We start from the raw sequence: 24,026 nt of genomic DNA on the forward strand, positions 1-24,026 counted from the left end.
CAGCAAAAGGGTTGCCATAGCTCGGTCTATTCTTATTATTAGTCTTATGACCGAAAGCGTTCCATGAAGGTTCGGGAACAACCGGTAAGTAACCACTGACGTCATTGCTGTCATATGATTAACCAACCCGTAGCTATCGGTCGTGGTCGTCGAACGTAAGCCTTGAAAGTTTGTGTTTGATGAGCGAACCGGTAGCTACCGATTGAACTCGTCGAACGCAAGAAAAAAATTAAAAAAAAAAAACTTTCATTGATGGGAAGAGAAAAAACTGATCTAGTTTCGCCTTGAGCTCACATATGGAAGAAAATAAACAAATCATATTATACTAGAAATGGCAGTAGCGTTTTCTTCTCTTTTTTGCATAGACGAAGTTTGTTTTGGATTTATGTTCATATCAGCTGAGTAATAAAACGTGAACAATTTCTGATATTCTGGATAAGTATGGCCCCTATACAGTTTTCAGTTTCACTTAGTTTATTTTTTATCCAAAAAATGTGTACTGAAGATGCCTTATCTTTTGTATTTACGAGTGTGAAAATGTTATAACTTGGAATGTTCGAATTTATAATATGATGGCATTCCTTTTATCGTCGTTCTTGTGGGGTTCCAAATGAAAGTTATTTTTATACCCCGTTGAAAATTGCAGTTGACTTCAGAAATTGCTCTTTCAAAGTGGATCTTCTTACGTTTGCAAGGGTTTTTTTTTTTTTTTTTTTAATTCTGACGGAACATGATTAGTGTTACATACGTGTGGTAACCAAAACTCACTGAGTTTTCCCAGTAGTTTTTCTTCTTCTAAGTTCAAGTGCTAGCAATCTTTAAATCATTAATAGATGACATATATCAGGTCTATCTCTTGTTTTTAACTCGAAAACTAGAATGCTTTTAAAATCCTACCTTCGGTCCATTATAATCATTTCGATATTTTTTTTTAATTTCAGGTTGTTTTTCCTTTAATTTCTTGTACCAATTTTTTATCTCGGAATACTATAAAATTCGTCGATTTTACGATAAGAATGGAAACTGATGTGTAGTTAATTTTAAAACTTCATATATTTATTTTAAAAATTAGATTGGTCTTTTGTTTTCAAAACTAGTGCCATATGTCAGGCTGAAAATGGGTATACATACTTCCTGATTGCTTTAACTATTTAAAGGCATATAATTTTATTTATTATATTTTTGTATATTTATACAGTGCCGGCAAAAAAAAATCTTTACATTTGGTTGGCAATTAAGAACTTTACATGGAGAACTTCTTGTCATGATTTTACTCAGCTTGCTCCCTAGTGATTTGGCCGAATACCAAATATTTAGCCACAATACAACAGAATATTCAGTGTTTGTCCAAATCACTAGAGAGCATGCCAGACAAAATCATGAAAAGAAGTTAGCATGTAAAGTTTTTAATTGCCTACTAAATATAAAGGTTTTTTTGTGACAGAGTATCTCTTATATCCACGGAGATGCAAGCATTTCTTTCAAAAATACAAAAAAAATTTTAAGGTTTCCGGCTCATAACAAGCAGAGTTTTACAACAAGTGTTACTAAACTTTTAGGATATTTGACCGCATACAAGAGAACCAGAATAATAAAATATGAAATTAAAATATTGAAAATTTGATGAAATATGAACTTTTAAAGCAATTGAATTTTCTCTGTGCATGCGTGAAAGATAGCAATTTATAACTTTCATAATCCAAAGCTCAAATAGATCCTGTCACTCATTAAAAAAAAAATCCAGCTCGATATCTTCGAAATTAAAAAAGTTAGGAATGTGCCAAATTTCGATAATTCTTGGATAGTCGGCGAATCTTGAGGGATCATTCACAAATAATCCATTTTTATCATTATTCACTCTGCACGATAACCCGAAAAGTTACCAGTTTGCTAACGGCCCTTTATGATTCTTCGCCTATCCAAAAGTTATTGAAATTTGGCTCACTATTTCACTGACAACTTTTTAATTTTAAGCAATCAAGCTGGAATTTTTTTATGAATTGCACAATTTATTTGAGTTTTGGATTATGAAAGTTATTAACTGCTCTCTTTTGTGCATGAGCAGTGAAAATTTAATTTGTTCAAATGTTCATATTTCATCAAAATTTCAACATTTTAACTTCAAATTTTATTATGTTTCTCTTGTGTGCTATCAAATATTCTGAAAGTTTAGTAACGGTTGACAGAAAATTCTGCGTGCTATGAGCTGAAAACCTTCAAATAAAATTTGCATTTTTGAAAGAAATGCTTTATATCTCCGGAAGTATAAGAATTTCACAAAAATATAAAAATTAATTCTACATAGGTTTGTACAATGCCGGCAAAAAATTCTTTACATTTGGTTGGCAATTAAAAATTTTACATGCTAACTTCTTGTCATAATTTTACTTGGCATGCTCCCTAGTGATTTGTCCGAATATTCGGCTACATTCTGGCCGAATTGCAGTGTTTGACCCAATTTAAAGATGTTTTTGCCGTTTCGGCCGAATTGCAGTATTCGGCCCAATTTAAAGATGTTTTTGCCGCATTGTATACATTGGTTCGTTTTGGACAGTATTTGGCTTAAAAAGTGTTCGCAAAAAACACATTGGAAATAATTGTTTTCAATAAATATCTGAAGTTAAATTTTTTAATTACGAGATATGTTGGTTGTTTTGAATTTGCTTCTGTATTTATAGAGATATATTTGACAAATGAATCATATTCCAATCAATTTTGTGCTTGAAATGAGAAAGTAGAAAAATATTTAGTCCCTCACATAATTTTTCAAAAAAAAAAAATCTTGTTTATATTTTGAATTCAGAAATTTGTATCTGTAGAGTGCAGTACAAGAGAACATCAAGTTTTGTATAAATGGCTCAAAATAAACACATCTTATTTTCAAATTTTATACACCATTCAACATAGTTATGAAAAAAAATTGCATATAAATAAAATTCACCTTAAGAGTAATTTAAAAACTGCTAGACACAACAAAAACATGCTGCACTCCGCACTTACTTCAGTTATTCATTCATTTTACTTTTCATTTTCACTTTCTTTTAGCTTTTATTTAACATTGTAGTTTCTTTTAGTAGGCTATTTTGTCTCATGAATTTTAATTTTGGCATCATCATGATCTTGTTTTGTTTGCCATTCAGTAGGAAGAAATTAAGGACATTTTAAAGCAAATGTTTGAATTCTTTTAGTGACTTTAACTCTTTTAATTTGAAGAATTAGGCTACAAATTTAGAGGTTTATTTTTTAAGATAAATTTTTTTTTTATCTTCATTTGTTGCTGTTAATGTGTATTTAATATAATTGTCACATAGTGTGTATCACAGGGTTTCTGCTATGCATTTCTTTCAAAATGCGAAAATACAATCCATATTACGAAGTATAAAGTGAAAAGAGGTGCTCTTGAAATGAGCGCGAGCAATAAGACCATTGGTCTATTGTACTGTCTATGCTTTGACCACTGGTAGAGCTCAATAACCAAAACAAATTTCAGCAAATGCCTAACCGATATTTTAGGTAGCTCCCGGGGATCCGCATTGTGGTATCCTAAGTGTTCAAATCTCTGCGCTGAGTAGAAGTCACATTCACACAACACATGAATTGAGCTTTCATCAGCCATGTAGCATCCTCTAAATCAGGCATGCACAACCTTTTTAAGCCTGCGGGCCAAAACAACCAGAACACGTCAAGCCAAGAGCCACTTTGAGTACCCCCTCCCCCCATGTATAGCTTTGTGCAAAATACATTCTTAACATATATCCCTTGTCAGTAAAACTCTTGTAAAATACATATAATAATTTTTGTTCTATTTGAAAAGAATCTGCAAATTTATAATAGCGCAGCTAATTATCTTATTTCAAGAGAGATAATGTAAAAAGAATTTAAAAATATTCATACGAAAATAAACAAAGTTGGTAAGCAGCAGATAAGACAAATTAGATAACTTTGAATTTCTTTAATCAAGCACTGAATTAAATACATTGAAAATTAACAAGAATTGTTGATGGAAATTTAAACACATGAGCAACAACATGTATACAAAATAGTTCGTTGATTTGGAAAACAAAATTGGAGCTATAAGAGATAAATGTGGCAAAATAATTTAATGAGATGGTTGAGATTGAATTTTTAAAACTTTTTTTTTTTTTTTACATTGGGAGTAATATTAGTAGTTGCTATGCGTAAAACTGAAGTAATTTTTTTGTCTGCTAACCTGTTTCTAGTTTTAGACTTATTTAAGTTCATTATTGAAAAGGTTTGCTCGCAGATATACATATTGCCTAATACTGTGGCACAAGCAGCTGCATTTAAATTTAAAAGAGCAAACTCCTCTGGCAAAGAACTATAAAAGTCCATCAGTGACTTCCCTTTTTTCCCCTTTTCCGAATTGATTCCTAAAAAAGTCGGAACATTGTAAGTCAATAGGTGCCATCTGCATAGTTTCTGGCACTGTGTTAACGTCAGTATCAAAAGGTGCCGAAATCATTTACTTGAATCTTGCACTTATCGAAATCTGAAAATCATTTATCAAATGCATCTGATAATACTTGCACTTGTTCCGCATACTGCATACCCATATGTGGAAATTTTTCTTGGATTTTCTTGCAGTTTGAGAAGTGTAAGAAGTTTTTACACTTTAACTGGCTTTTAAACAAACACAGCTTTTGCTTGAAAGCACAAATATTGTTCATTAGTTGGAAAATAAACTGGTTTTTTCCCTGCAATTTCACATTCAAATCATTTAAATGATGTGTGATGTCAGCAAGGAAAGCTTGGTTCTTTTAACCATCTGGTTTCTTTCCCATTATTATCTAAAAAATCCACAATTTCATTAAACTATGCAATGAATCGCTGCAATGCAGCTCCCCTACTAAGCCATCTTACCTCGGTGTAGTAAATAACATCAGTGGGAAGGTCTTCTAATGCTTTCAAGAGCTCCTTAAACTGCCTATGCCTTCCTTAATGCAAAAGCACGAATAAAATTTATTGCATCTGAAACGCGCTGCATTAAGCAATCAAATATCGATTGTTTAGCACTCAATAACTCCTGGTGAATAATGCAATGAAATTGCAATAACTCAGTTTCACGTGGACCAAGTTCCTCTTTCAACAAAGTAACCATGCCAATTTTATTACCAGCCATGGCTTTTGCACTGTCAGTTGTTATACTGACAAACTTGTCCATGTCCAAAGAATCTGCATTGCATAATTGTGTTACGCTGTGCAGAATTTCCTTTCCAATGGTTTGCCCTTTCATGGGGAACATATCAAGAACTTCCTCCGTAATTGAAAAACTCTTATCAATGCCACGTATAAACACAAGCAGCTGGGCTGTTGATGTGCAATCAGTGGATTTGTCCACAGCAAGAAAAGTTTGAAGCTGCAGATTTCACTTGCTCTTCTATGTCCTCTCCTAGCTGTTGTACTTGCCTCTGAATGGTCATTCAGTTGAGATGGATATTTTCAAACTTTTTTTTTTTTTGCTTCCGGGCAAAGTTTTTCAGAAGCAAGAACAATGCACTCTTTCACAAAGTCCCCATCAGTAAATGGTTGTCTTCATTTTGCAATCAATTCAGCAACTCCCAGGCCAATTTCCACACTCGAATCGAGTTCTGATATTTGCTTCTGGCAGGGTTCGTATGGGTCATAGAAATCCTGGAAAGTCATGGAAAAAAATTTAGCAAATTTCAAACCTGGAAAAGTCATGGAAAATTGAAATTTTCAGTCAAAGTCATGGAAATTTATTAAGTGTCATGGGAAAATGTCCTAGGCAAAGATAAATTAGCAGTTGCTTAAAGAGCAGGGTTGGCTTTCTGCCGGCAGAAACTAGTTTTTGCCGTGCCAGTGGCAGAAACTGGTTATAACCGGTAAGAACCGGCAGAAACTGGCAAAAACTTAAAAATGTCTTTAATAACTCAAGTAATTAGTAAATGATATTTGTTTAGGTAAACTAAAAAATTAAACATCATTTAAAAAAATAAAATCCCATGCTAGTGCCCTTGATTTAGTTCAGAATGGGAACTTTCCAATTGCAGAGGCTCGTAGTATTTGGATTAATTTAACAAAGGATAAAAAATCATATAGGGGTGCTTAGGAAAGAGGAGTGACATACAGAATTAAACAGGCATTACTGATTGTAATTTGCTCACTTAAATGCTTCCTCTAAATTGTTCGTGATTGAAATTATCATATCATGTGCTTCAAGAAGAAAGTGCCAGAATTTTACTTGCCTAAATTTTGTACCTAATGTCACTGTGCAAAACAAATTGGCCCCATTTCTCAAAACTTATTTTTCCAGTCAAATTTTTACCACAACCCCAGTTACTACAAGGTGTAACAGTTATACAATAGATAAAAGTTTCACGAACATTGCTTGCTCCTTGATACATTGTCTGCTAGCTCTTCTGTTTTAAGGATATTCTAAAATTTCTCATTTGTGTGTAGTAAATTGAGAACCTATTTAGATTTTTGAAACCATCTTTTCTAAGAGGCAATAGCAGGGTCCAAACAATGTAACATTTGATTTTGAATTGTGATAATTTTGTAATAAAATTACAGTACTTTGGTTAACAATTAATTATTTTTTCCATGCATTTTCTGTTGTAGATCAAGAATTAATTTTTCATTTTGTGAGTTTTTGCCAGTTTCTGCCGCAAAGTGGCAGAAAGTGGTTTTTGCCATGCCGGTTTTAACCGGTTTCTACCAGTGGTTTTAACCGCCTCGGCAGAAACTTGCCAACCCTGTTAAAGAGCATTAGACATTTTAAGTGATTTAACAGTATTGCACATAAAAAACTGGAAAATTGAACAATCCCAAAAATAAATCTGAATTTTGAAATCTCATTGCATCCACTTCTGTAACAGATACAATTCTTCTTCTTCTTCTTTTTATTATTTTTTTTTTGCAATGTGATTTTACTGCTTGGACATCACCCATTTTGAAGTTACATTATTTTCAACATTTTTTATATTTTATATTCTGTAGTAGCGAACTTGCATGTTCTTGATTTTTGCGACACGCACTCAAAAAACGCAATTCAATTGCATCCAAGTTCGTTTCCATAACTTGTATAAAATTTATTTTTAAATTTATCTTAATTTGTTGAAGGTTTAAAAAAATAAAGACATGAGTTGAGTCAGGTGATAGAATACATAAATAGGGGAATTCTAATACCCTAAAACAGTAGTTCCCAACATATGGCTCTCAAAACTGATCCATGCAACCCACTGCTATGTTCAATGTCAAGAATCAAACACTATGTTCCAGAATTTCTGAACCTATTAATTTTTATGCATTTGAAAGTATGCAAATAAGCAAACAAGTAGATTTGAATCAGAATATATATTTACTGCTGAATGTGTTTTAGAAACAAATATCTGGTTCAGAAACATGAATTTAGTAAAGAATGTTTCTTTACTTTGAAGATCCCAAGTGTACTGTCAAGTTATTCGAATGATTAAATGCACTGTTGACACTAAAAGTCTTTTAAAGCAAATTTATTGATATTTAGTAATAACTCATTCAACTTTTGTCCCATTCATTATTATTTTGCCTGTTTATATAAAAAAAATACATATAAAAAAACTACACATTTAAGCATCATTATATTTGATCCACTGTATTTTTACTTTTCTTAAATTTATATGAAGAAGACATATACGAAGTTTAGTTTTTTAGGTGTACACTGATTGTTTTTCAATTATTAAATGCTTAGATGAGATAGTGGCATTAACATGGAAGTTATGCTAATGCTCATTTTCCAAAAAATGGCAAGTTTGATAATTAAATAGTACTATTCTCTTCATGTAACAAGGTCATGAAAATTTTTATGAAGTCATGAAAAAGTCTTGGAAAAGTCATGGAATTTTTTCATCTAACTGGAGTATGAACCCTGTTCTGGAAAAATGTTGCTTGGGTAGAAAAAGATTTAGTCATTTGCTTAATTTTTTCAGAGAGCTCAAATCCTGTCACTGATGCAAAAGATTTGTGTCGTGTTTTATAATGCCTTCTCAAATTATACTCCTTCGCAACTGCGATAATGCTGCTACACAGCAAACGTGTGATCACACCTTTATTATTTATAAAACAATATTTTTCTGTCCAATCATCCTGGAATTTCTGCTCATTTTATAAAACTTCTGTACACCAAGTCCGACGCTATTAATTTTAAACAATAAAGGAAAGACGATGAAACATTAGGGGAATAAGCTATTTTTAGCAAGAAGCAACACTGTTACAGTGAGCAAAAACACCAGGAAGAATTAAAAGTTATAATCGAGAGGAGAGTGCTTGCTCGCACTCATTTATTGTGCGTATTGGTGCTGTTACCTGATTGAAGAAGAATCGTACGTTGCTTAGTTGGGCGAGTGGGCAATCGGATCACCACGGAATGGTATGCGCGTCTCTCTCGATAGCTTCCTCTGTATTTCCAACGGATTTGCGAATCAAAGCAAAAAAATGAAGCTTTTCTTAAAAAATTGACCACAAAGGACAAAATCTTTAAATATTTTTTTTTTCAAAGTGGCCTCTGGCTTTAGGTTGTGCAATGTGCATGCCTGCTCTAAACGATGGATCATCAGTAACACCCATCAGATTAAGATGCCTATTAAGATAGCAGTGTCCAGTTAGTACCCAACAGACTTTTTGCTCTCATTCCTACTGAAACTAAGCAGTTCCCTTGATCTAAACCAGGGAGACTGTTGGTTTAGTGTCTTGACCTGTCTTTGAGAGTCGGACGGAAGCCACCGACCATATGATTCGCCTGTAAGAAGGTTCTTTGCAGTAATCCTTACTGCATTCTAGGGCAGACTCGGGTCCCACAAATGGTAAATTGTGCTTGGCTAATTGATCTGCCTATTTATTACTTACAATGTCACGGTGACCAGGAACCCAGTATAGGGAAACCTTATTACTGCCAGCTAGTCTTACCAGTGCATTGTGGTATTCCCAAACAGTCTTGGTAGAGAAGCAGTCTCGATTGAGAGCTTTCAACACAGCTTGGATGTCAGAGAAAATTCTAATAACTTTACCGCTTAAGCCTCGTTTTCGGCAGTTATTTACACAAGCCAATATGGCTAAAGTTTCCCGCCTGATAGACGTAGCAAGCTTCCCTAATGAGAAGCACAGATTTGTGTTGTTGTTGCTGCTGCAGTATCCACCAGAACCAGTTCCAGATGCTGTCTTGGAACCAACTGTAAACCAGATTTCATGTACTTTGCCAATGAATTTCCTGTACATCCTTTCATTGCTCTGGACGAAAACACAATATTATAATTGGCATTAAAACTGAATTGTTTTAACATCTAGTCTAAAGGCATCATAAAGTAAGGATGCTTAATAGTCCTTGCACAAAGTCATACATAGACAGGTAATGAGGGGACTTCCAGAGACCCGTGAGCTTGAGGCAATATGCACACAGGATCACCTCCATTCCACTTGTTTATGTAGTGGAAGAAGGCCTAGAATGAGTTTAAGGCTATGGGAAGGAGTTGTTCTCATGGCAATAGTGGCCATCCTTTGTACTTTGGTGAGGCAACCCGAACCCTCTGCAATTACAGTACAGGTTTTACCCCATCAGGCAATTGCCCCATACGTAACCATAGGTACAATTACTCTAGTATAAACCCAGTGAGCGAATTTTGGTGAAAAACCCCAATTATTACCAATGGCACTCCTGCAAGACCAAAAGATCTTTTAGTCTTATTGGTTACTAGCCGCCTTCGGCGACCAGCTGGTCTGCCTTTTTACGCCAGGGTTGCCGCCTTCGGCGGCTGCATAGACAATATAGCGACGGTATTAATCAATGTTTTTCTCTATATATCAATATTATCATCTGAAAGTATTGTTTTTTCAAAGTCATGGTGTGTGGGGGGGAGGGCATTGACACCCCGTTAAAGTTCCTTAAATAACGGGCATGTCTCTTTCTTGTTGTCCATCTACTATATCAACCTCTGCATTTGTCTATCTATCTATCTATCTATACGATCTAAGCGTATCTACCTCTGACAGTAATTAACAGTGTTTTCAAATCGTAGCGGCGCCCCCCCCCCCAACCCCCGTTGTTGTTCTTTAAATAACGGGTCTGTCTATCTTCCACTGTACATTGACCTGTAGATTTATCTTTCTCTAGATCCATGCAAATTTAAAGAAAAAAAGTATTAATTCGAAAAAAAAAAAAAAAATTTTGTACACAATATATATCCATCTACCTATTCGATCCATCTCTAAATTTTCTCATCTATCTCTAATTATTTTGGTCTAACCTCCAATCTTATTCCCTAACAAAAAGAACATCATGCAAAAAAAAAGCGCGCTTACTCTTATATTAAAATAGCACAAAAAATTGATGTCTTTGTGGTACCTGGAGTTTGCCAAAGTATAAAAATCTTTGTTTTTATTGAAATTCAAAAAAAAAAGTGACTAGGACCAAAACGATCCGATATGGTCCGTCTGATTAACTGAAATCGAATGTTTGGCAAAACATCCGGGGTGGGGGGAAACAAATGAAATAGAAAGAAAAAAAAAAGCGAATGAATCCTTCGAAAGGAAGAAAAGAAAAAAGCAAGTTACGCACTTCAGTTAGATCACGTGGTTGCGTTACGTCATATTCGAAGCGGTCAGCGGACAGCAGATCTTCGGTGAAGCGATAGCTCATATCTTCGTTCTGCCTTTAAAAAATTGTAAAAAAAAACCTTTTGAATATTTTAGAATTTTTTTTTTCTGTAGAGGGCGAAATGTTCTGGCTACTACATAGTAAAATTGTAGAAAAGAGGTTATTATATTTTCCACGGGATGCGTTTAGAAAAAAATTAAACCCAGAAAAAAATGCAAAATAAAGGTTTTTTCAAAAATTCATAAAAAATACAAAAATTGCTCTATCTTCAAAATTTTTTTGTTCATCATATTTAAAATTAAATTTCCGACACTATAGTACAAAAAATATTTGTCTGGCGCGATTGGTTCGGGGTCTGTGAGGTTAAAAATACTAAAAAGTGCTAAAAATCACATAAAACATTAAATAACTTTTTTTCTAATTAAAATATCAAAAATCAAAGCCCGAGGTGCACAATTTCAGCAAAAACTACACTTGTATACCAAATTTCATCTTTGTAGGCCTTACCGTTTTCCTGGGATGCGCGCCACAAACACACACACACACAAACATCTTATTTTATTATATGTATAGATAAGCTTAAGGTGAGGAGTCCGTGTCAAAGTTTTGTCAAAGATCACACCCAGGTACTTGACCTCGCTAGAGTAGTCAAGAGGAGAATTGAAGAGCTTGATTATCTGCAAGTCTTTGAGACGTTTCCCAGTGAATGGTACCCAATGGGTCTTATTCGGATTGACCGTAAGACCTGCCTCCATACACCAGTTTTCAATTTCTTTAAGGGCAGACCTCATGAGATTTGTAACAGTATCATGAAACTTGCCCCTTATAACCAGAGTTATTTCGTCCTAATAACCAATGCAGTGCAGACCTTTGTGACAAATTCTTTCCAGAAGTTCATCCACCACCAGGCTCCAAAGGAGAGGAGAAAGAACCCCTCCCCCCTTGCGGGCAGTCTCGGCAGTTGCCCACCATCTTGGTTTTACCCAGCCTGCAAGCTTTTGCCATATGGGTAGTTAGCTGACTATTAACCTAGGTACATACCATGGGACCAATACCCTTGCATGCAAGTGAGTTATTTATAGTCTCAGTGGGGACCTTATCAAAGGCTCCTTCAATGTTGAGGAAAGCAGCAAGTGCCACTTCTGGTCCATTTACTACACTATCCAGAGCTGTTGTCCTATACTATCCAGAGCTGAGAGAGTGCATTCTCAGTGGACTTTCCAGGCTGATAAGCATGCTGGCATTTAGAAAGAGGGTTGATTTTCAAACACTATCCGTGATATATTATTATATTATTTTGCTGAATATGTTTTGTGTTACTTACTAATAAGAAAATAAAAAGAAGTATTGTGGACCAAAACCGAATGCTAAAAGATTGCTGCGTGACTACAGCAAAACCCTATTATTACGCATGACACATGATATCGAAAAAACGGTAAAATAAGTTGAAAGCACTTTGTTTTCAACAATTAGTAAACCAATTAAAACAATTTTGAACAAAGTGTTTAAAAAAACTTAAAATTTGGGAAAGAAAAAAAAAACCTTAAGATTTTTTGTTCGTTTTTTTAAATCTAAGGAGAAAAGTTTCAGTTCTTCCATTGCTTTTCATTGCTACTTTCAACAGTTTTAATTATTTTGAAAATATTGCTATTTAAACTTAATTTTGAATGAAGGGAGTAACCTGGAATTTTCTAAAAAACAACCTGAAAGTCAGGGAATTTTTTTAACCACAAGTGTATGAACCCTGATTAAGGCTTCTTCTTGAGTGTATGCTTGTTTATTTTTACATAGCCTGAATTGCGTAAGAAGAACATTAAGGCTATATAAAATTAACAACCTACATGCAGCAAAACGGTCTCTATTGGCGAATCCTGCTGCAAATATTGGAGTTCAGTGTGTTAGTGCTGGGGGAAAAAAAGCACAAATAACCGGAGGCAGCATATATTCCGCGCCTCATTCCTTTTACCCTTTTTTTACAGATAGTCCGCTTGTTATACATAGGAAAATACAAATACAAAAGTGACGACCAGCAACAGGCTCTGAGCCCAGCTAGACTGGTCCTAGTCAATTTACAATCCCCAGTGAAGATCAATGGCCCTCTTAAAACTGTCTACTCCTTTGCTCATTACCACCTCTTCCGGTAAGCTGTTCCAAGGTTCCACTACCCTGCTAAAATAATAATTTTTCCTAATATCCATGTTAGCCTGAGATTTAAATAGCTTAAAACAATGACCCCTTGTCCTGTTTTCAGTGCTAAACTTTAGCCCCGTAACATCTTTCATTTTAATAAATTTAAACAGCTGAATCATGTCCCCTCGGTCTCTTCTTTGCTCAAGACTGTACATTTTTAGCCTTCTAAGCCTGGAATCATAATCTAAGTGGGAAAGTCCACTTATTAGCCTTGTAGCCCGCCTTTGAACCCTTTCCAATACATTAATGTCTTTCTTAAGATAAGGAGACCAAAACTGAACAGCATACTCCAAATGGGGTCTTACCAAACTTCTATATAAGGGCAGAACTTCTTTAGATTTATTTGAAATAGATCTATTGATAAACCCAAGCATCTTATTGGCTTTGTTGCTAGCAATGCTGCACTGTTGGCTAAACTTTAAATCCTGACTTATTAGGACCCCCAGATCAGTAACTTTGTCTGCCTGACTAATGGACTGAACCTTGCAAATAATAACTTGTACACTTATTTCCATGCCCTAAATGTAGCACTTGACATTTCCCAACATTAACAGCCATACCCCATTTATCAGCCCACTCCATAATATGATCTAGATCCTCTTGCAGCTGATTTGCTTGTTCTTCATTTTCTACAGTCCCCATAACTTTGACATCATCAGCAAAACAATTCATGTTCCCAGAAATATTTTTGTGAATATCGTTCATAAAGACAATGAACAAAACAGGGCCTAACACTGATCCTTGAGGAACCCCGCTTAAGACCTGACTCCAATTAGAATAATTTCCCCTTACAACTACTCTTTGTTTCCTTCCGGTCAGCCAATTTTTTACCCAAATGAAAGTTTTCCCTCCTATTCCTATATCAGCTAATTTGCTAAGTAGAGCAACATGCGGTACCTTATCGAAAGCTTTTTGAAAATCAATGTAAACAACATCTACAGGCTTCTTATTGTCCAAAGCCATGGTAACTTTGTCATAGAAATGTAATAAATTAGTTGCACAAGATTTACCTTTCCTAAAACTGTACTGAAAACTAGTCAATAGATTATTAGTCTCTAGAAAATTTACTATCTTAATTTTCATCAATGTTTCAAAAATTTTGCAAACCACCGAAGTTAGACTCACAGGTCTATAATTTCCCGCACTCTACTGTAATATTAGATTGAATATTTAAAAATATGATTTATTTTCTTGCATCATTCATTCCACCCTTTTATTGTTTCAGATGACTAATCCAAAAATTTTAGTATGTCTCGATTTTGACCATACTTTGGTTGATGGGAATACAGATAAAAAGATTAGAACACTATGTGATGCAAGTGGTTTTCCTGAAGAAACTGAAGAGTATTCAAAGAATGGTCTGGGATTTACAGCCTATATGAGGGAAGTTTTTAAGTTCTTTTTCAAGAACAATGTCACCAGAGAAGACTACATGAGAAGTTTGTCTGAAATCCCTCTAGTAGAAGGAATGAAGGAACTTTTACTTCAAATGTATGAGAGTAACGATTGTGAAATTATTATCTTATCTGATTCAAATTCATTTTTTATTCAGTATATCCTACATCATCACCAATTGAGTGGAGTGGTTACAAAAATCTTTACCAATCCTGCTGATTTTGACAAAGATGGATGTCTACAAATTCGCGAATACCAAGACCAATCTAGCTGCTCTAGATGTGCACGCAATTTATGTAAGGGCGCTATACTAGAAAGTTATGTAGAGAAAAGATTATCTGAAGGAGTACCCTTCTTCCGAATCCTATATATTGGAGATGGCCACAATGATGTTTGTCCAGCACTCAGACTAGGTGACAATGATTATGTGTTTGCTCGAGTTGGTTACCGTCTTTTAAGATCACTAGAAAAGATGCCTGCCAAAATTGTTAAGACTGTTATTATTCCTTGGGAAAATGGATATGATATCCGAAATATTCTTTTATCTTCATAAAATTGATAGTGTTCAATATTTTGCAATTTTATCAAATGTTTAAAATTTGTGTTTCATAAGTATATATAGTTGTTCTGAAAAAGTCCTGGTGTTAAAGATGTGTTTCAATGCAAATGTTTTTCTCTTTTTTGGAGTGCATTTATTTTATTCTAAAAGTACTGTTAATTTTGTAATATTTTAAAGTGCATAATAAGACAAATTCATGTGATTATAGAAAATTTTATTTGTAGGAGATATAAAATTCATTTCTGCAATTATTCATAATGCCAAATGTAACAAATTAGAAATTTTTAACAATTATCTAATGTAATATTTTCTAAAATTGTTGATTCTCAGAAGCATTGTAATAAAAATTTGTTATGCAGTATAGGAAAGAAATAAATATTTCTTTTAAATTTTTTGAGCTTATTTTCTTTTACTTTTAGTTGTGTTATCTCAAATTCTTAAACACAGCAAGAATTATTTTTTTTATTAAATCATAATCTTTTTTACATATTTACTTCCTAAAAGTTTGGATGGATGGTGTGATTTGACCCAGTTTGTGCCTTGAACTTGCATTGATTTGCAGTATTACATTTTGCTTACAGCATAAGCATACAAATTCATTAACTGTTACTAAGTTTACTCCAGTGGTGGCTTATGGGTTAATTAAATTAAGGTGAACTAAAAAGAAATGGTGTATCAAGTACACAGATACACTGTTACTTACATGTCAAAATGAATAAAAACTTTTCAGTGACGTTTTGTTTCTTACGTTGAAATTAACCATAATATTATTAAAAATACTAGGTCTTTGAATATCACATTGAATTACAGATGAGCACTCAGTTCACGAATTGCGTAAAAGAATCGAATCTTTCAACTGAGCGAATGAATCACAGTTCGCGAAAAAAGAATGGCAATTCTTTTGGTGAATCACCAAGTGAGTTAGCCAATTCACTTACTTGGCGATTTGCCAAAAGAGTTGCATTTGTGAATTTGTTCCAGGTTCGTTCCCAAGTCAACGATTCTTCTCGATTCAGTTGTACAAGTAGATTCTTTTTGGGAGTTGACTCTTTTTGGGAGTCGGTTCTTTTTAAGGGTCAATTCTTTTTAGGGATTCATGTTTTTTACTGAATTAAGAGCTTTAATCAATCGCAGAGTTAGCCAATTCACTCACTTCGTGTTTTGGCACAGGGTCCTTTGATACTCTAGAATTCACATAGGAATGTTTATGTTGATTTAGAGGGTTTGACCCTCTCCCCCCTCCCACGGGGGTTTCCCTTACTCAAAGCCACTGCTTATGTCATATCTTTACCAAATTTGACACAGAGATCCTTTGATGCTATATAACTCACATAGGGGTATTTTTGTCCCACTAGGGGGCCCAACCCCTGGTGGGACAACCCCTAGCGTAATAAAAAATCCACGGTTTACGTCGGATCTTAGCCGTATTTGGCATAGAGGTCTTTTGATGCACACAAATTCTTATAGGCGCATTTTCGCCCCCATGGGGATTTTCCAAATACAAATACCCTTTAGTAGGATCTCTGTCAAATCGGCATAAATGTCTTTTGAAGAAGGAATTAATGAAGGTAGGTTTTCGAGCTCCCCTCCCCCTTATGGGGGTTGTGCCCCATTTTGTTTTTGCCATTCAAATTGAGTTTATATCAGATCTTTGCCAAACTTGGCACAGGCGTTCTTTGATGTAGATTTTGGTTAGGGATGTTTTTAGTAATTTGGGGGGTTTCCTTTATACCCACTGCTTATGCCAGATCTTTGCTAAATTTGACACAGAGGTCCTTTGATGCTCAAGAATTTATGAAAGGGGATTTTTGTTCCTTAGAGAGTCTCCACCTCCTTGGGATTTTTCTTCATGCAAATTCACTGCTTGTGTCAGATTTTCCCCTCATTTGGCACAGGCCCTTTGATGCTCAGGAATTCACAGAGAGGGTTTCTCTTTTCTTTTGGGGGTTTAAACCTATGGAGATTTTCTTTATACAAATCCAGTTCACCCCAGATCTTTGCAAATTTGGCACAGGGGCCCATTGATGCTCAAGGATGCATTTTATTTACAGTCCTTTAATTGCCTTTTTTTTTTTTTTTTGAAAGTGAGTCCCTGAATTGCTAAAAAGAATCATTTTGAATGCGCAAGTCACTCTGAATCACTTACTAAAAAGAATTGGTTTGCCCACCACTACATTGAATAGAAAACAATCAAGTTACAAGTGTTGTAAATTAGATCCATTCATGTTTTTTTTTAAATTTCCTTTTTAACTCGGCTCTTCCTCACAGCACAGGTTTTAAACTTGAGGGTGTATCGACAATTGAAATATTCATTTTGAAGGCTGCAGAGTGAAATATGATTTTCCTCGTCTCATCTGTATGTACTTTGCATAACTCAAAAACGATATGGCGTAGAAGGTTGAAATTTCATATATGGGGTCTACTTTTGCACTTCTCTTTTTAGTTGCATTCAGATGTTCAAAAAGAAGTCATTTATGCATTGTTTGGGGCAAATCAAATTTTATTTGCAATGCAGACGGAATTGATGTCATAAGTTGCTAATATATTGCCAAGTTTTGGTCACAAAAATATTTCAAATTTTGTGTTCGTTTGGTGATCTTTAGCAAGCTTCCCTTACACTCAACACTGAATTTGCCTATATTTGGAAAACTCTGAACCTCGAAGCCAGACCCCCAGCTTTAATTCCCAAAGCAGAATATTACTAAATTTGGGATGTACATTACAGAACAGATACCTGAACTGCAGAACAATTCATTCAAATTTGAGTGGAAAACTCAGGCAAATGTTCTGCATGAATTCTACAGATTTTATACAAATATCCTGTAATTATGGAGAATTTCTTCATTTTCTACGAATTAGAAGTAAATCTAAAACGCTTGCTATGCTTATTTGGCTGAAAACGTGTGAAAAATGTCAAGCTTTATGCATCATTTGCCCAAACTTAGGATTCACTTCCATTTGTAGAAATTTGCTAAATTTCTGCAAAATTACATCCTTAGTTAGAAGATATTTGCAGAAAGTTATTTCCTACTGCCTGCAACTGCTTTATGCTACTAAGTGCCTTAGAAGACCAATCCATAAATGACTTTATTAGGCAAACTGCTTCTACTTTAATGAGATACTTGGAATGGTGTGAAAGTGCTCGGAACAGAGACTGCAATTTTAGATGCGGTAAATAGAGACATGTAGCGCAGGGGTTTTGCATTTTCTGTCAAGAATGTCGTTCCTCGCTACTTCGCGCTTCGACTTTCGAGGCTTCACTACATCTCGGTTTTTTTTTGAATATAGTAATTAGCCTTTTTTATGCACTCGTGTAAACTTTTTTCTACAAAAGAATAACAAAGTATATGTCTTTTAAGTAAGGCTAGTTGTACGTGGAGGTATAAAATCTCTGATGAAACTGTAGGAAATCGCTATCTCATTTTAACCGTTAAGCACTAACTGGAAAGTATAAATCACTGTATTATTACTAGGGGATAAATACATCTGTAAATGGTGTTCAACAATGCACTAGCTTTTTAAGTTGCATACGTAATTTTAGAGGAAGAACGGGGGCTCCTACGGGCAATTGATTCATCATCAAACAAGTTGGGGTTTTTTCATAGACTAGTAGTAGTTTGTAAGAACTGTGTGTGTGTGTGTGTGTAGTTTATTTCCCAATAATTAACAATGTGATATCTATTATGTCTAACATAACTAATTTTCTCATATTTTGTGCAATATATTAAGTAATACAAATGTAATGGTGGCTGAGGGTGCTGTTTTATGTCTAGGGGGATCTAACTATGATAAAAACCTATTTAAATTGCCGTAAGTAAGTTTTATGCGTACTATGTAGAAAAATATATACAGAATCCTACTTCACGGAAATTCAGTTATAGCGGTAAAGTCTGGAACGAATTAACCCCGATAAACGAGGGTTGACTGTATGCCTGAAATTTTATTTTCATTTTTTTTCTAAAGTAAGTTATAATAAATGAAGTTATCTTGCAGTACAATTTTGGTAAAATGATTTTATGTTGCAGGACGTAACAAAGTATTCTACTTCGGGGAGACTAATGGAAGTCACATTATCATTACTTTTTAGGAGATCATAAAAATGCTCAGATATGTGATTTTTCACTATTTTTACTGAATTCAGTATTTTTGAGGAAGCAAAATACTGTATGCAGAAAAATAGAAGGAGCAATGAAAGCTAAATTCAATGTGTTCCAGTTAATTTAATGCATCCACTTCAAATATAGTGCTATACATAGATACAAAAACACATGGGAGAGCTTTCAGTTGTAGTACATTCTAGCAACAAGTGTTGTGTTAGTTATTAGTTATGCTAAGTTAGAATTAGCCGTGCAACGGCAGTATTTTTTATCCTGTTTGGGTCACATGTCTGAATGTTTGTCTGATGCCTGCAAAGGTTGGAACTCGCTCTTGAAGCACTGGTAAATGAATATAAAGGAATATTTTCTCAGGATTACGTTGGTATAGCCCAATGTGGAATAGTATTTTACATTAGAGTGGATGGAAAATATTAAAATTCTGCAGAGGACTTTGCTTTAGTGCAGAAAATTCGACTCCCCGAGACAACAGTAGAACCTAGATTATCCAAGCTAATTGGGACCGATAGTGACTTGGGTGTCAAAAGTCTAGGTTAATAGAAACTTTGTATAACACTTGTCATAACCTCAAATTTTTAAAGGATTTATAAAAAATAATAAAGAATATTTCCAAAAGATGAAAATTAACATATAAAAGGCAATGTTTTACAGTTAAAAAACAAAAATAGAAAATAACTTGTAAGTTTTAAAAAGTCAGTTGAATTTTTTTTAACAATACAGTAGAGTCTCGAAAATACGAGGTAATTGGGGCTCACCTCACGTCGGATTACAAAAAACTCGGATTATCCGAAAAATTATTCCAGATTTAAAATTTACTCCACCTGGAAGACATAAGTAGAAGCACCTTTTATTTCCTTGCAGAAGGAAAAGGAGCTATTGTCTTCACAAAAAATTTCACTCAAATTTTAACATAAATTTCCTTTTAATTGCGTCTAAACAAATTTCGACTTATTGCTTGTTTAGCAAAAAAAAAAAATTTTAATACAGGAACTTTATTATAGCATGTATTGCATATTTTACTTAGAAAACAAAAATTTAGAAGTATATTTTAAAATATAAATAGTAAAAAAATGCAGATATGAAATAAACCTTTTGGTAAAATTAATTTAGCATAATTTTTGTTAAATAATTATAAAATTTTCTCTTTGCATTTTTTCCCCCAAGTTTTTGAGCAATCACGATTGCTTATTGTTCTCCCTTGACTGTTTTTTGGCGTTCCTATCATTTTATTTTCCCACCAGCAACCTCCGCAGCATCAGCGTCGACCGGCTCCTCACGATGCTGCACCTCTAGCGAAAACCGTCTCCAGGTTTCGTCAATATCCTACACTTACACGAATACATACACGCACCTACACACATACATACATCTACACACACACACTCATACACACACAACTACCCACACAGTCATGCCTGCACACAGACACAAACACATATGCCTACACACACATACACATACCCCCCCCCCCACACACACTCATGCCTGCACACAGACACAAACACGCATGCCTACAAACACACACGCCTAAATATACACACACACTCGTGATTGCGAAAAACATAATTTGAATTCAAGATGACAAAATTCAAATTAATTTTTTTTATTATTATTATTTTGAAACGTGTAACATTAAATGAATTAAAAGGGAACAAACACTTTAGAATATTGCTATAACTATTGAGATTTAAGAGAAAAAAAGTTATTAAATTATGTGGGGCTGGTTGGTCTGGTCCAACGTGCCCCACAAAGAGTGGATCAACCTACCCCACCTTCTTGGTCTGAAAAAAAAATCGTAATTTTTTCCTTTTTGACAAAAAATGAAAAAATTGCCAATTATTATGAACTATATAAAGGAACTTACTTTAAGAAAGGAGTTCATTTTTTCCCCACAATCTTGATGAAAACCATTAAAAAAAAACAAAGTTATAAAGTGTTCTGAAAATTAATCAGGATTACTGAAATAACATTCTGGAATAAAAGTTGTACAATATAACTGTACCATGTGATTTCATTAAAGGATTTGTATGTCCAATCTTCAGTGGATTTCAGATGTAAGCAATGCATATTCTTATAGGTCAGCAAGCATATTTGAGAAAGGTGACTGTGGTCTGAAATTTCTATCTAGCTGAAAAAAATGAGGTATAGGAACTAAATTTCCATTATTAATGGGTTAGTTGGTTTTCAACCAACCCTTTTGTTAGTTTCTTTTTCTTAGCAGGTGTGTTCGTGCTACACTTTTCATTCTTCTAGAGTCAACTGAAGCTTTTTAACTTAACATAATAAACTTTCAGTCGCACCACTTGATTCTACTGAGCCTCCTTTCTTTCATTTCAATTGATGCTTATGGCAGCAGACAGGAGCACTCCAATGGGAAAGTACTGTGGCCTTTCCTTGTTTTACAAATTTGAATAGGAGTACTACAATATTACAAATGCCTAACATCTATTTTCATTAGATAATGTTGTTAGTGCATACTCTTATTTTATCAAATGGTAAAACTAGGGTAAAAATAATTTCCTCATCCCAAAAGTTTTAGTTTATAAGTCAGGCTTCACAAAATTTACTAATTATAAATTGGTTCTTAAATAAATACTTATTTAAACTAAAATCAATTTAACTTGCTTTGAAAAAAAAAAAAAGAAACACCTCACAGGTGCAAAGCGACTAATCATGTCAAAAAGAAGAGCACAACTAACAGAAGGCTTAGCATTGGATGCCACTTACGATGTGGACACTTTCAATTATGGCACACTTGTTGAAAATATTTTAGCAGATGAGGACGATGTGCCTGCTAGCAGGGGCTGGATACACGGGAAGGATCCATTCTTGCAATTTATTAATGATTTTTAAAAGTGAATAGTTGAAATACTATTTCCTTTCATTGCTGATGAAATTTTTCGTAATGTTTATGCTTTACTAGGTGTCTTATTCCTGGACAATTTGTTCGGGTTTTTATTTACATCCAAGCTGTTTCAAAAAGTTTTCATATCCCAAACCTATATTCTTGAGACATATAAGGTTGTACCTAATCCTAATATCCCATAAAGCCTAGTCAGAAACTATGGTTTGAGGGCCTTCTTGAAATTGGAGGAGGATGTTCAAGTAGGATTGGAGTTGTACAAGTTTTTTGGGGGAGGGGGGCCAAGCAAACAAACTAACAAAGGTTACCCTGATTAAAGCAATCAAAAAAATTTTTAAGAATTTTATACATTTGAAACCAGTCACATATTCCAGTTGCTATCACATATTCAAACCTATAGAAATGAGAAGAAGTTTACAAACACACTTAAACTATGCTAAAAATGTTTTGTTCACTAACTTTAAAAGTTCATTTTTATTAGTAAACTTGTTGCTGAAATTTTGTGATAACATTTTTATTCCTAATTGAATTTCAAATAGCATTTTACTTAACTCAAAATAATAATGTAGGAAAAGAAAACCAGACAATAGCTCTGAAAAATATATAGAACAGTGAATAAATAAATTTAAAGGAAAAAAAGCATAAAAACATATTGTATTACCCCACATTATCCGGCATGCTGTAAAATTCGAATTTTCTAGCATGTTGTATAATCCGAGGTTTATTTTGCAACAAAACAAAAGAAAATTTCCCCATTCATAGTTCCAATCAGAAAGCAAACCCCTGTAAGGAAAAAAAAAGAAACAAATCTTGAAAGTAACCTTCTTTCAAAAAAATGTGTATTGCAGATAATATGTGCTTATTATTATGGTTTTTCATTATTAATGGATTTAATTATATGCCAATTAGAGAGGAAAATTTAATTTTTATTTATTGAATAGCTATGGTAAATTCTTTAGCACCTGTTTAGGGGCGGTAACTTACTGTTTAAATGCTTACTTACTTAGTCTTAATTTAATTTTTGTAAAATTATTTGATATTAAACAATATTTTTCTTGCTAAAATAACAAATGACATTGTTAGTAAATATTTTTACAAAATTAAACTGTTCATTAATACTAATTAAGATACATATTGAACTTGTTTTCATTTTTAGTTGAACATATATTTCTTATAGTATTATTTTTTTCCTAACCTTGATTTTTTCGGCAAGCGGAAAGGACCAGGCAAGTATTATTGAAAATCTGGTGACCTCCGAATTTTGCGGCATGGCGGATAATGCAGAGTAATACAGTATTAGAAAAAATAGGTTTAATTGTGTCAAATCATTTTTTTTTCCGCACGCCGGAGGGGGGGAGGGCGCAAAGTCCGTAATTTTTTCGAAGGGGTCCATGGGGGTCTGAAGTTTGAGAATCTCTGACATAGAAGATGTCATGAGTTTCAGCTGAACACAACCCAGCAATTCTCATTAATAGTCATTCAACAAAACAACGAAAATACAAGGATTCTTGTAACCTGTTCACATGTTAGATGTATGTGGCCACCCAGTATTCTGAAGTCAGCAGCAGTGGCATTAATTTTGTAAAAAACAATAAAGATTTTAAAAAAATCATGAGTACAGCACTATCTCCATACCTTGAATCTTTCAGGAAGAGAAAAAACTTGAGATATCGAGTTAACAAGGTTCTGAAAAAGTTATACTTGTAACTCTCAAAGTTTGGCACATACAGCACACATATTTATACGAATGTGACTGCTTTGCACAATGATAAACAAGTTATTCCTCAACATTTTACCAAGTTTGAAATTTATTTATATTCCTGTCCTGTTATGATTTAACATTATGTAGCGTTCAATTTTTTGACTCGTTACTGGCTGCATTTGAATAAGCAGAATTCCTATTTTCATTTTTCAACAATTTCTTTCATCATACTTTTTCTCATAACTTGATGGCTTTTTATTCTTGTGAAAAGTGTATACCTGAAGGGATTTTGAAATGAACAGTCATTTCAACTTTCTTTTTTCATCTTCAAATATAAAAATTCTAATTTTATATTTTCATGCATTAGTTTTTTCAAAAGCTTTTTGCCAGCTATTTTGTATTTTATAGCATTTGTAATCTGCTTAATGAGGAAAAATTTCAACATATCAAGGGTTTTGAAAAATAAATTTGGAGGTAACTAAGGAAAGTACATAGCAGTTTCAATAGAAATGCAGGGTTTCTTCTTCTTCTTTTTTTTGAAACATCATGGGTTTCAAGATATCAAGGTTTTACTGCATACACATGTCCACTTA

At 34.0% G+C, this 24,026-nt stretch overlaps 1 protein-coding gene across 1 annotated transcript; it reads left to right on the forward strand.

The window, feature by feature from the left end:
- The first annotated feature begins 268 nt into the window (after positions 1 to 268).
- LOC129223331 (pyridoxal phosphate phosphatase PHOSPHO2-like) lies at positions 269 to 15,131 on the forward strand. The gene is made up of 2 exons (XM_054857901.1): positions 269 to 439; positions 14,025 to 15,131. The coding sequence occupies exon 2, from the start codon at positions 14,025 to 14,027 to the stop codon at positions 14,745 to 14,747; it is 723 nt and encodes a 240-aa protein (XP_054713876.1). The 5' UTR covers positions 269 to 439; the 3' UTR covers positions 14,748 to 15,131.
- The last annotated feature ends 8,895 nt before the right edge of the window (positions 15,132 to 24,026 follow it).

Source organism: Uloborus diversus, chromosome 1 (genome assembly GCF_026930045.1).
Source record: "Uloborus diversus isolate 005 chromosome 1, Udiv.v.3.1, whole genome shotgun sequence".
Classification (NCBI taxonomy): domain Eukaryota; kingdom Metazoa; phylum Arthropoda; class Arachnida; order Araneae; family Uloboridae; genus Uloborus; species Uloborus diversus.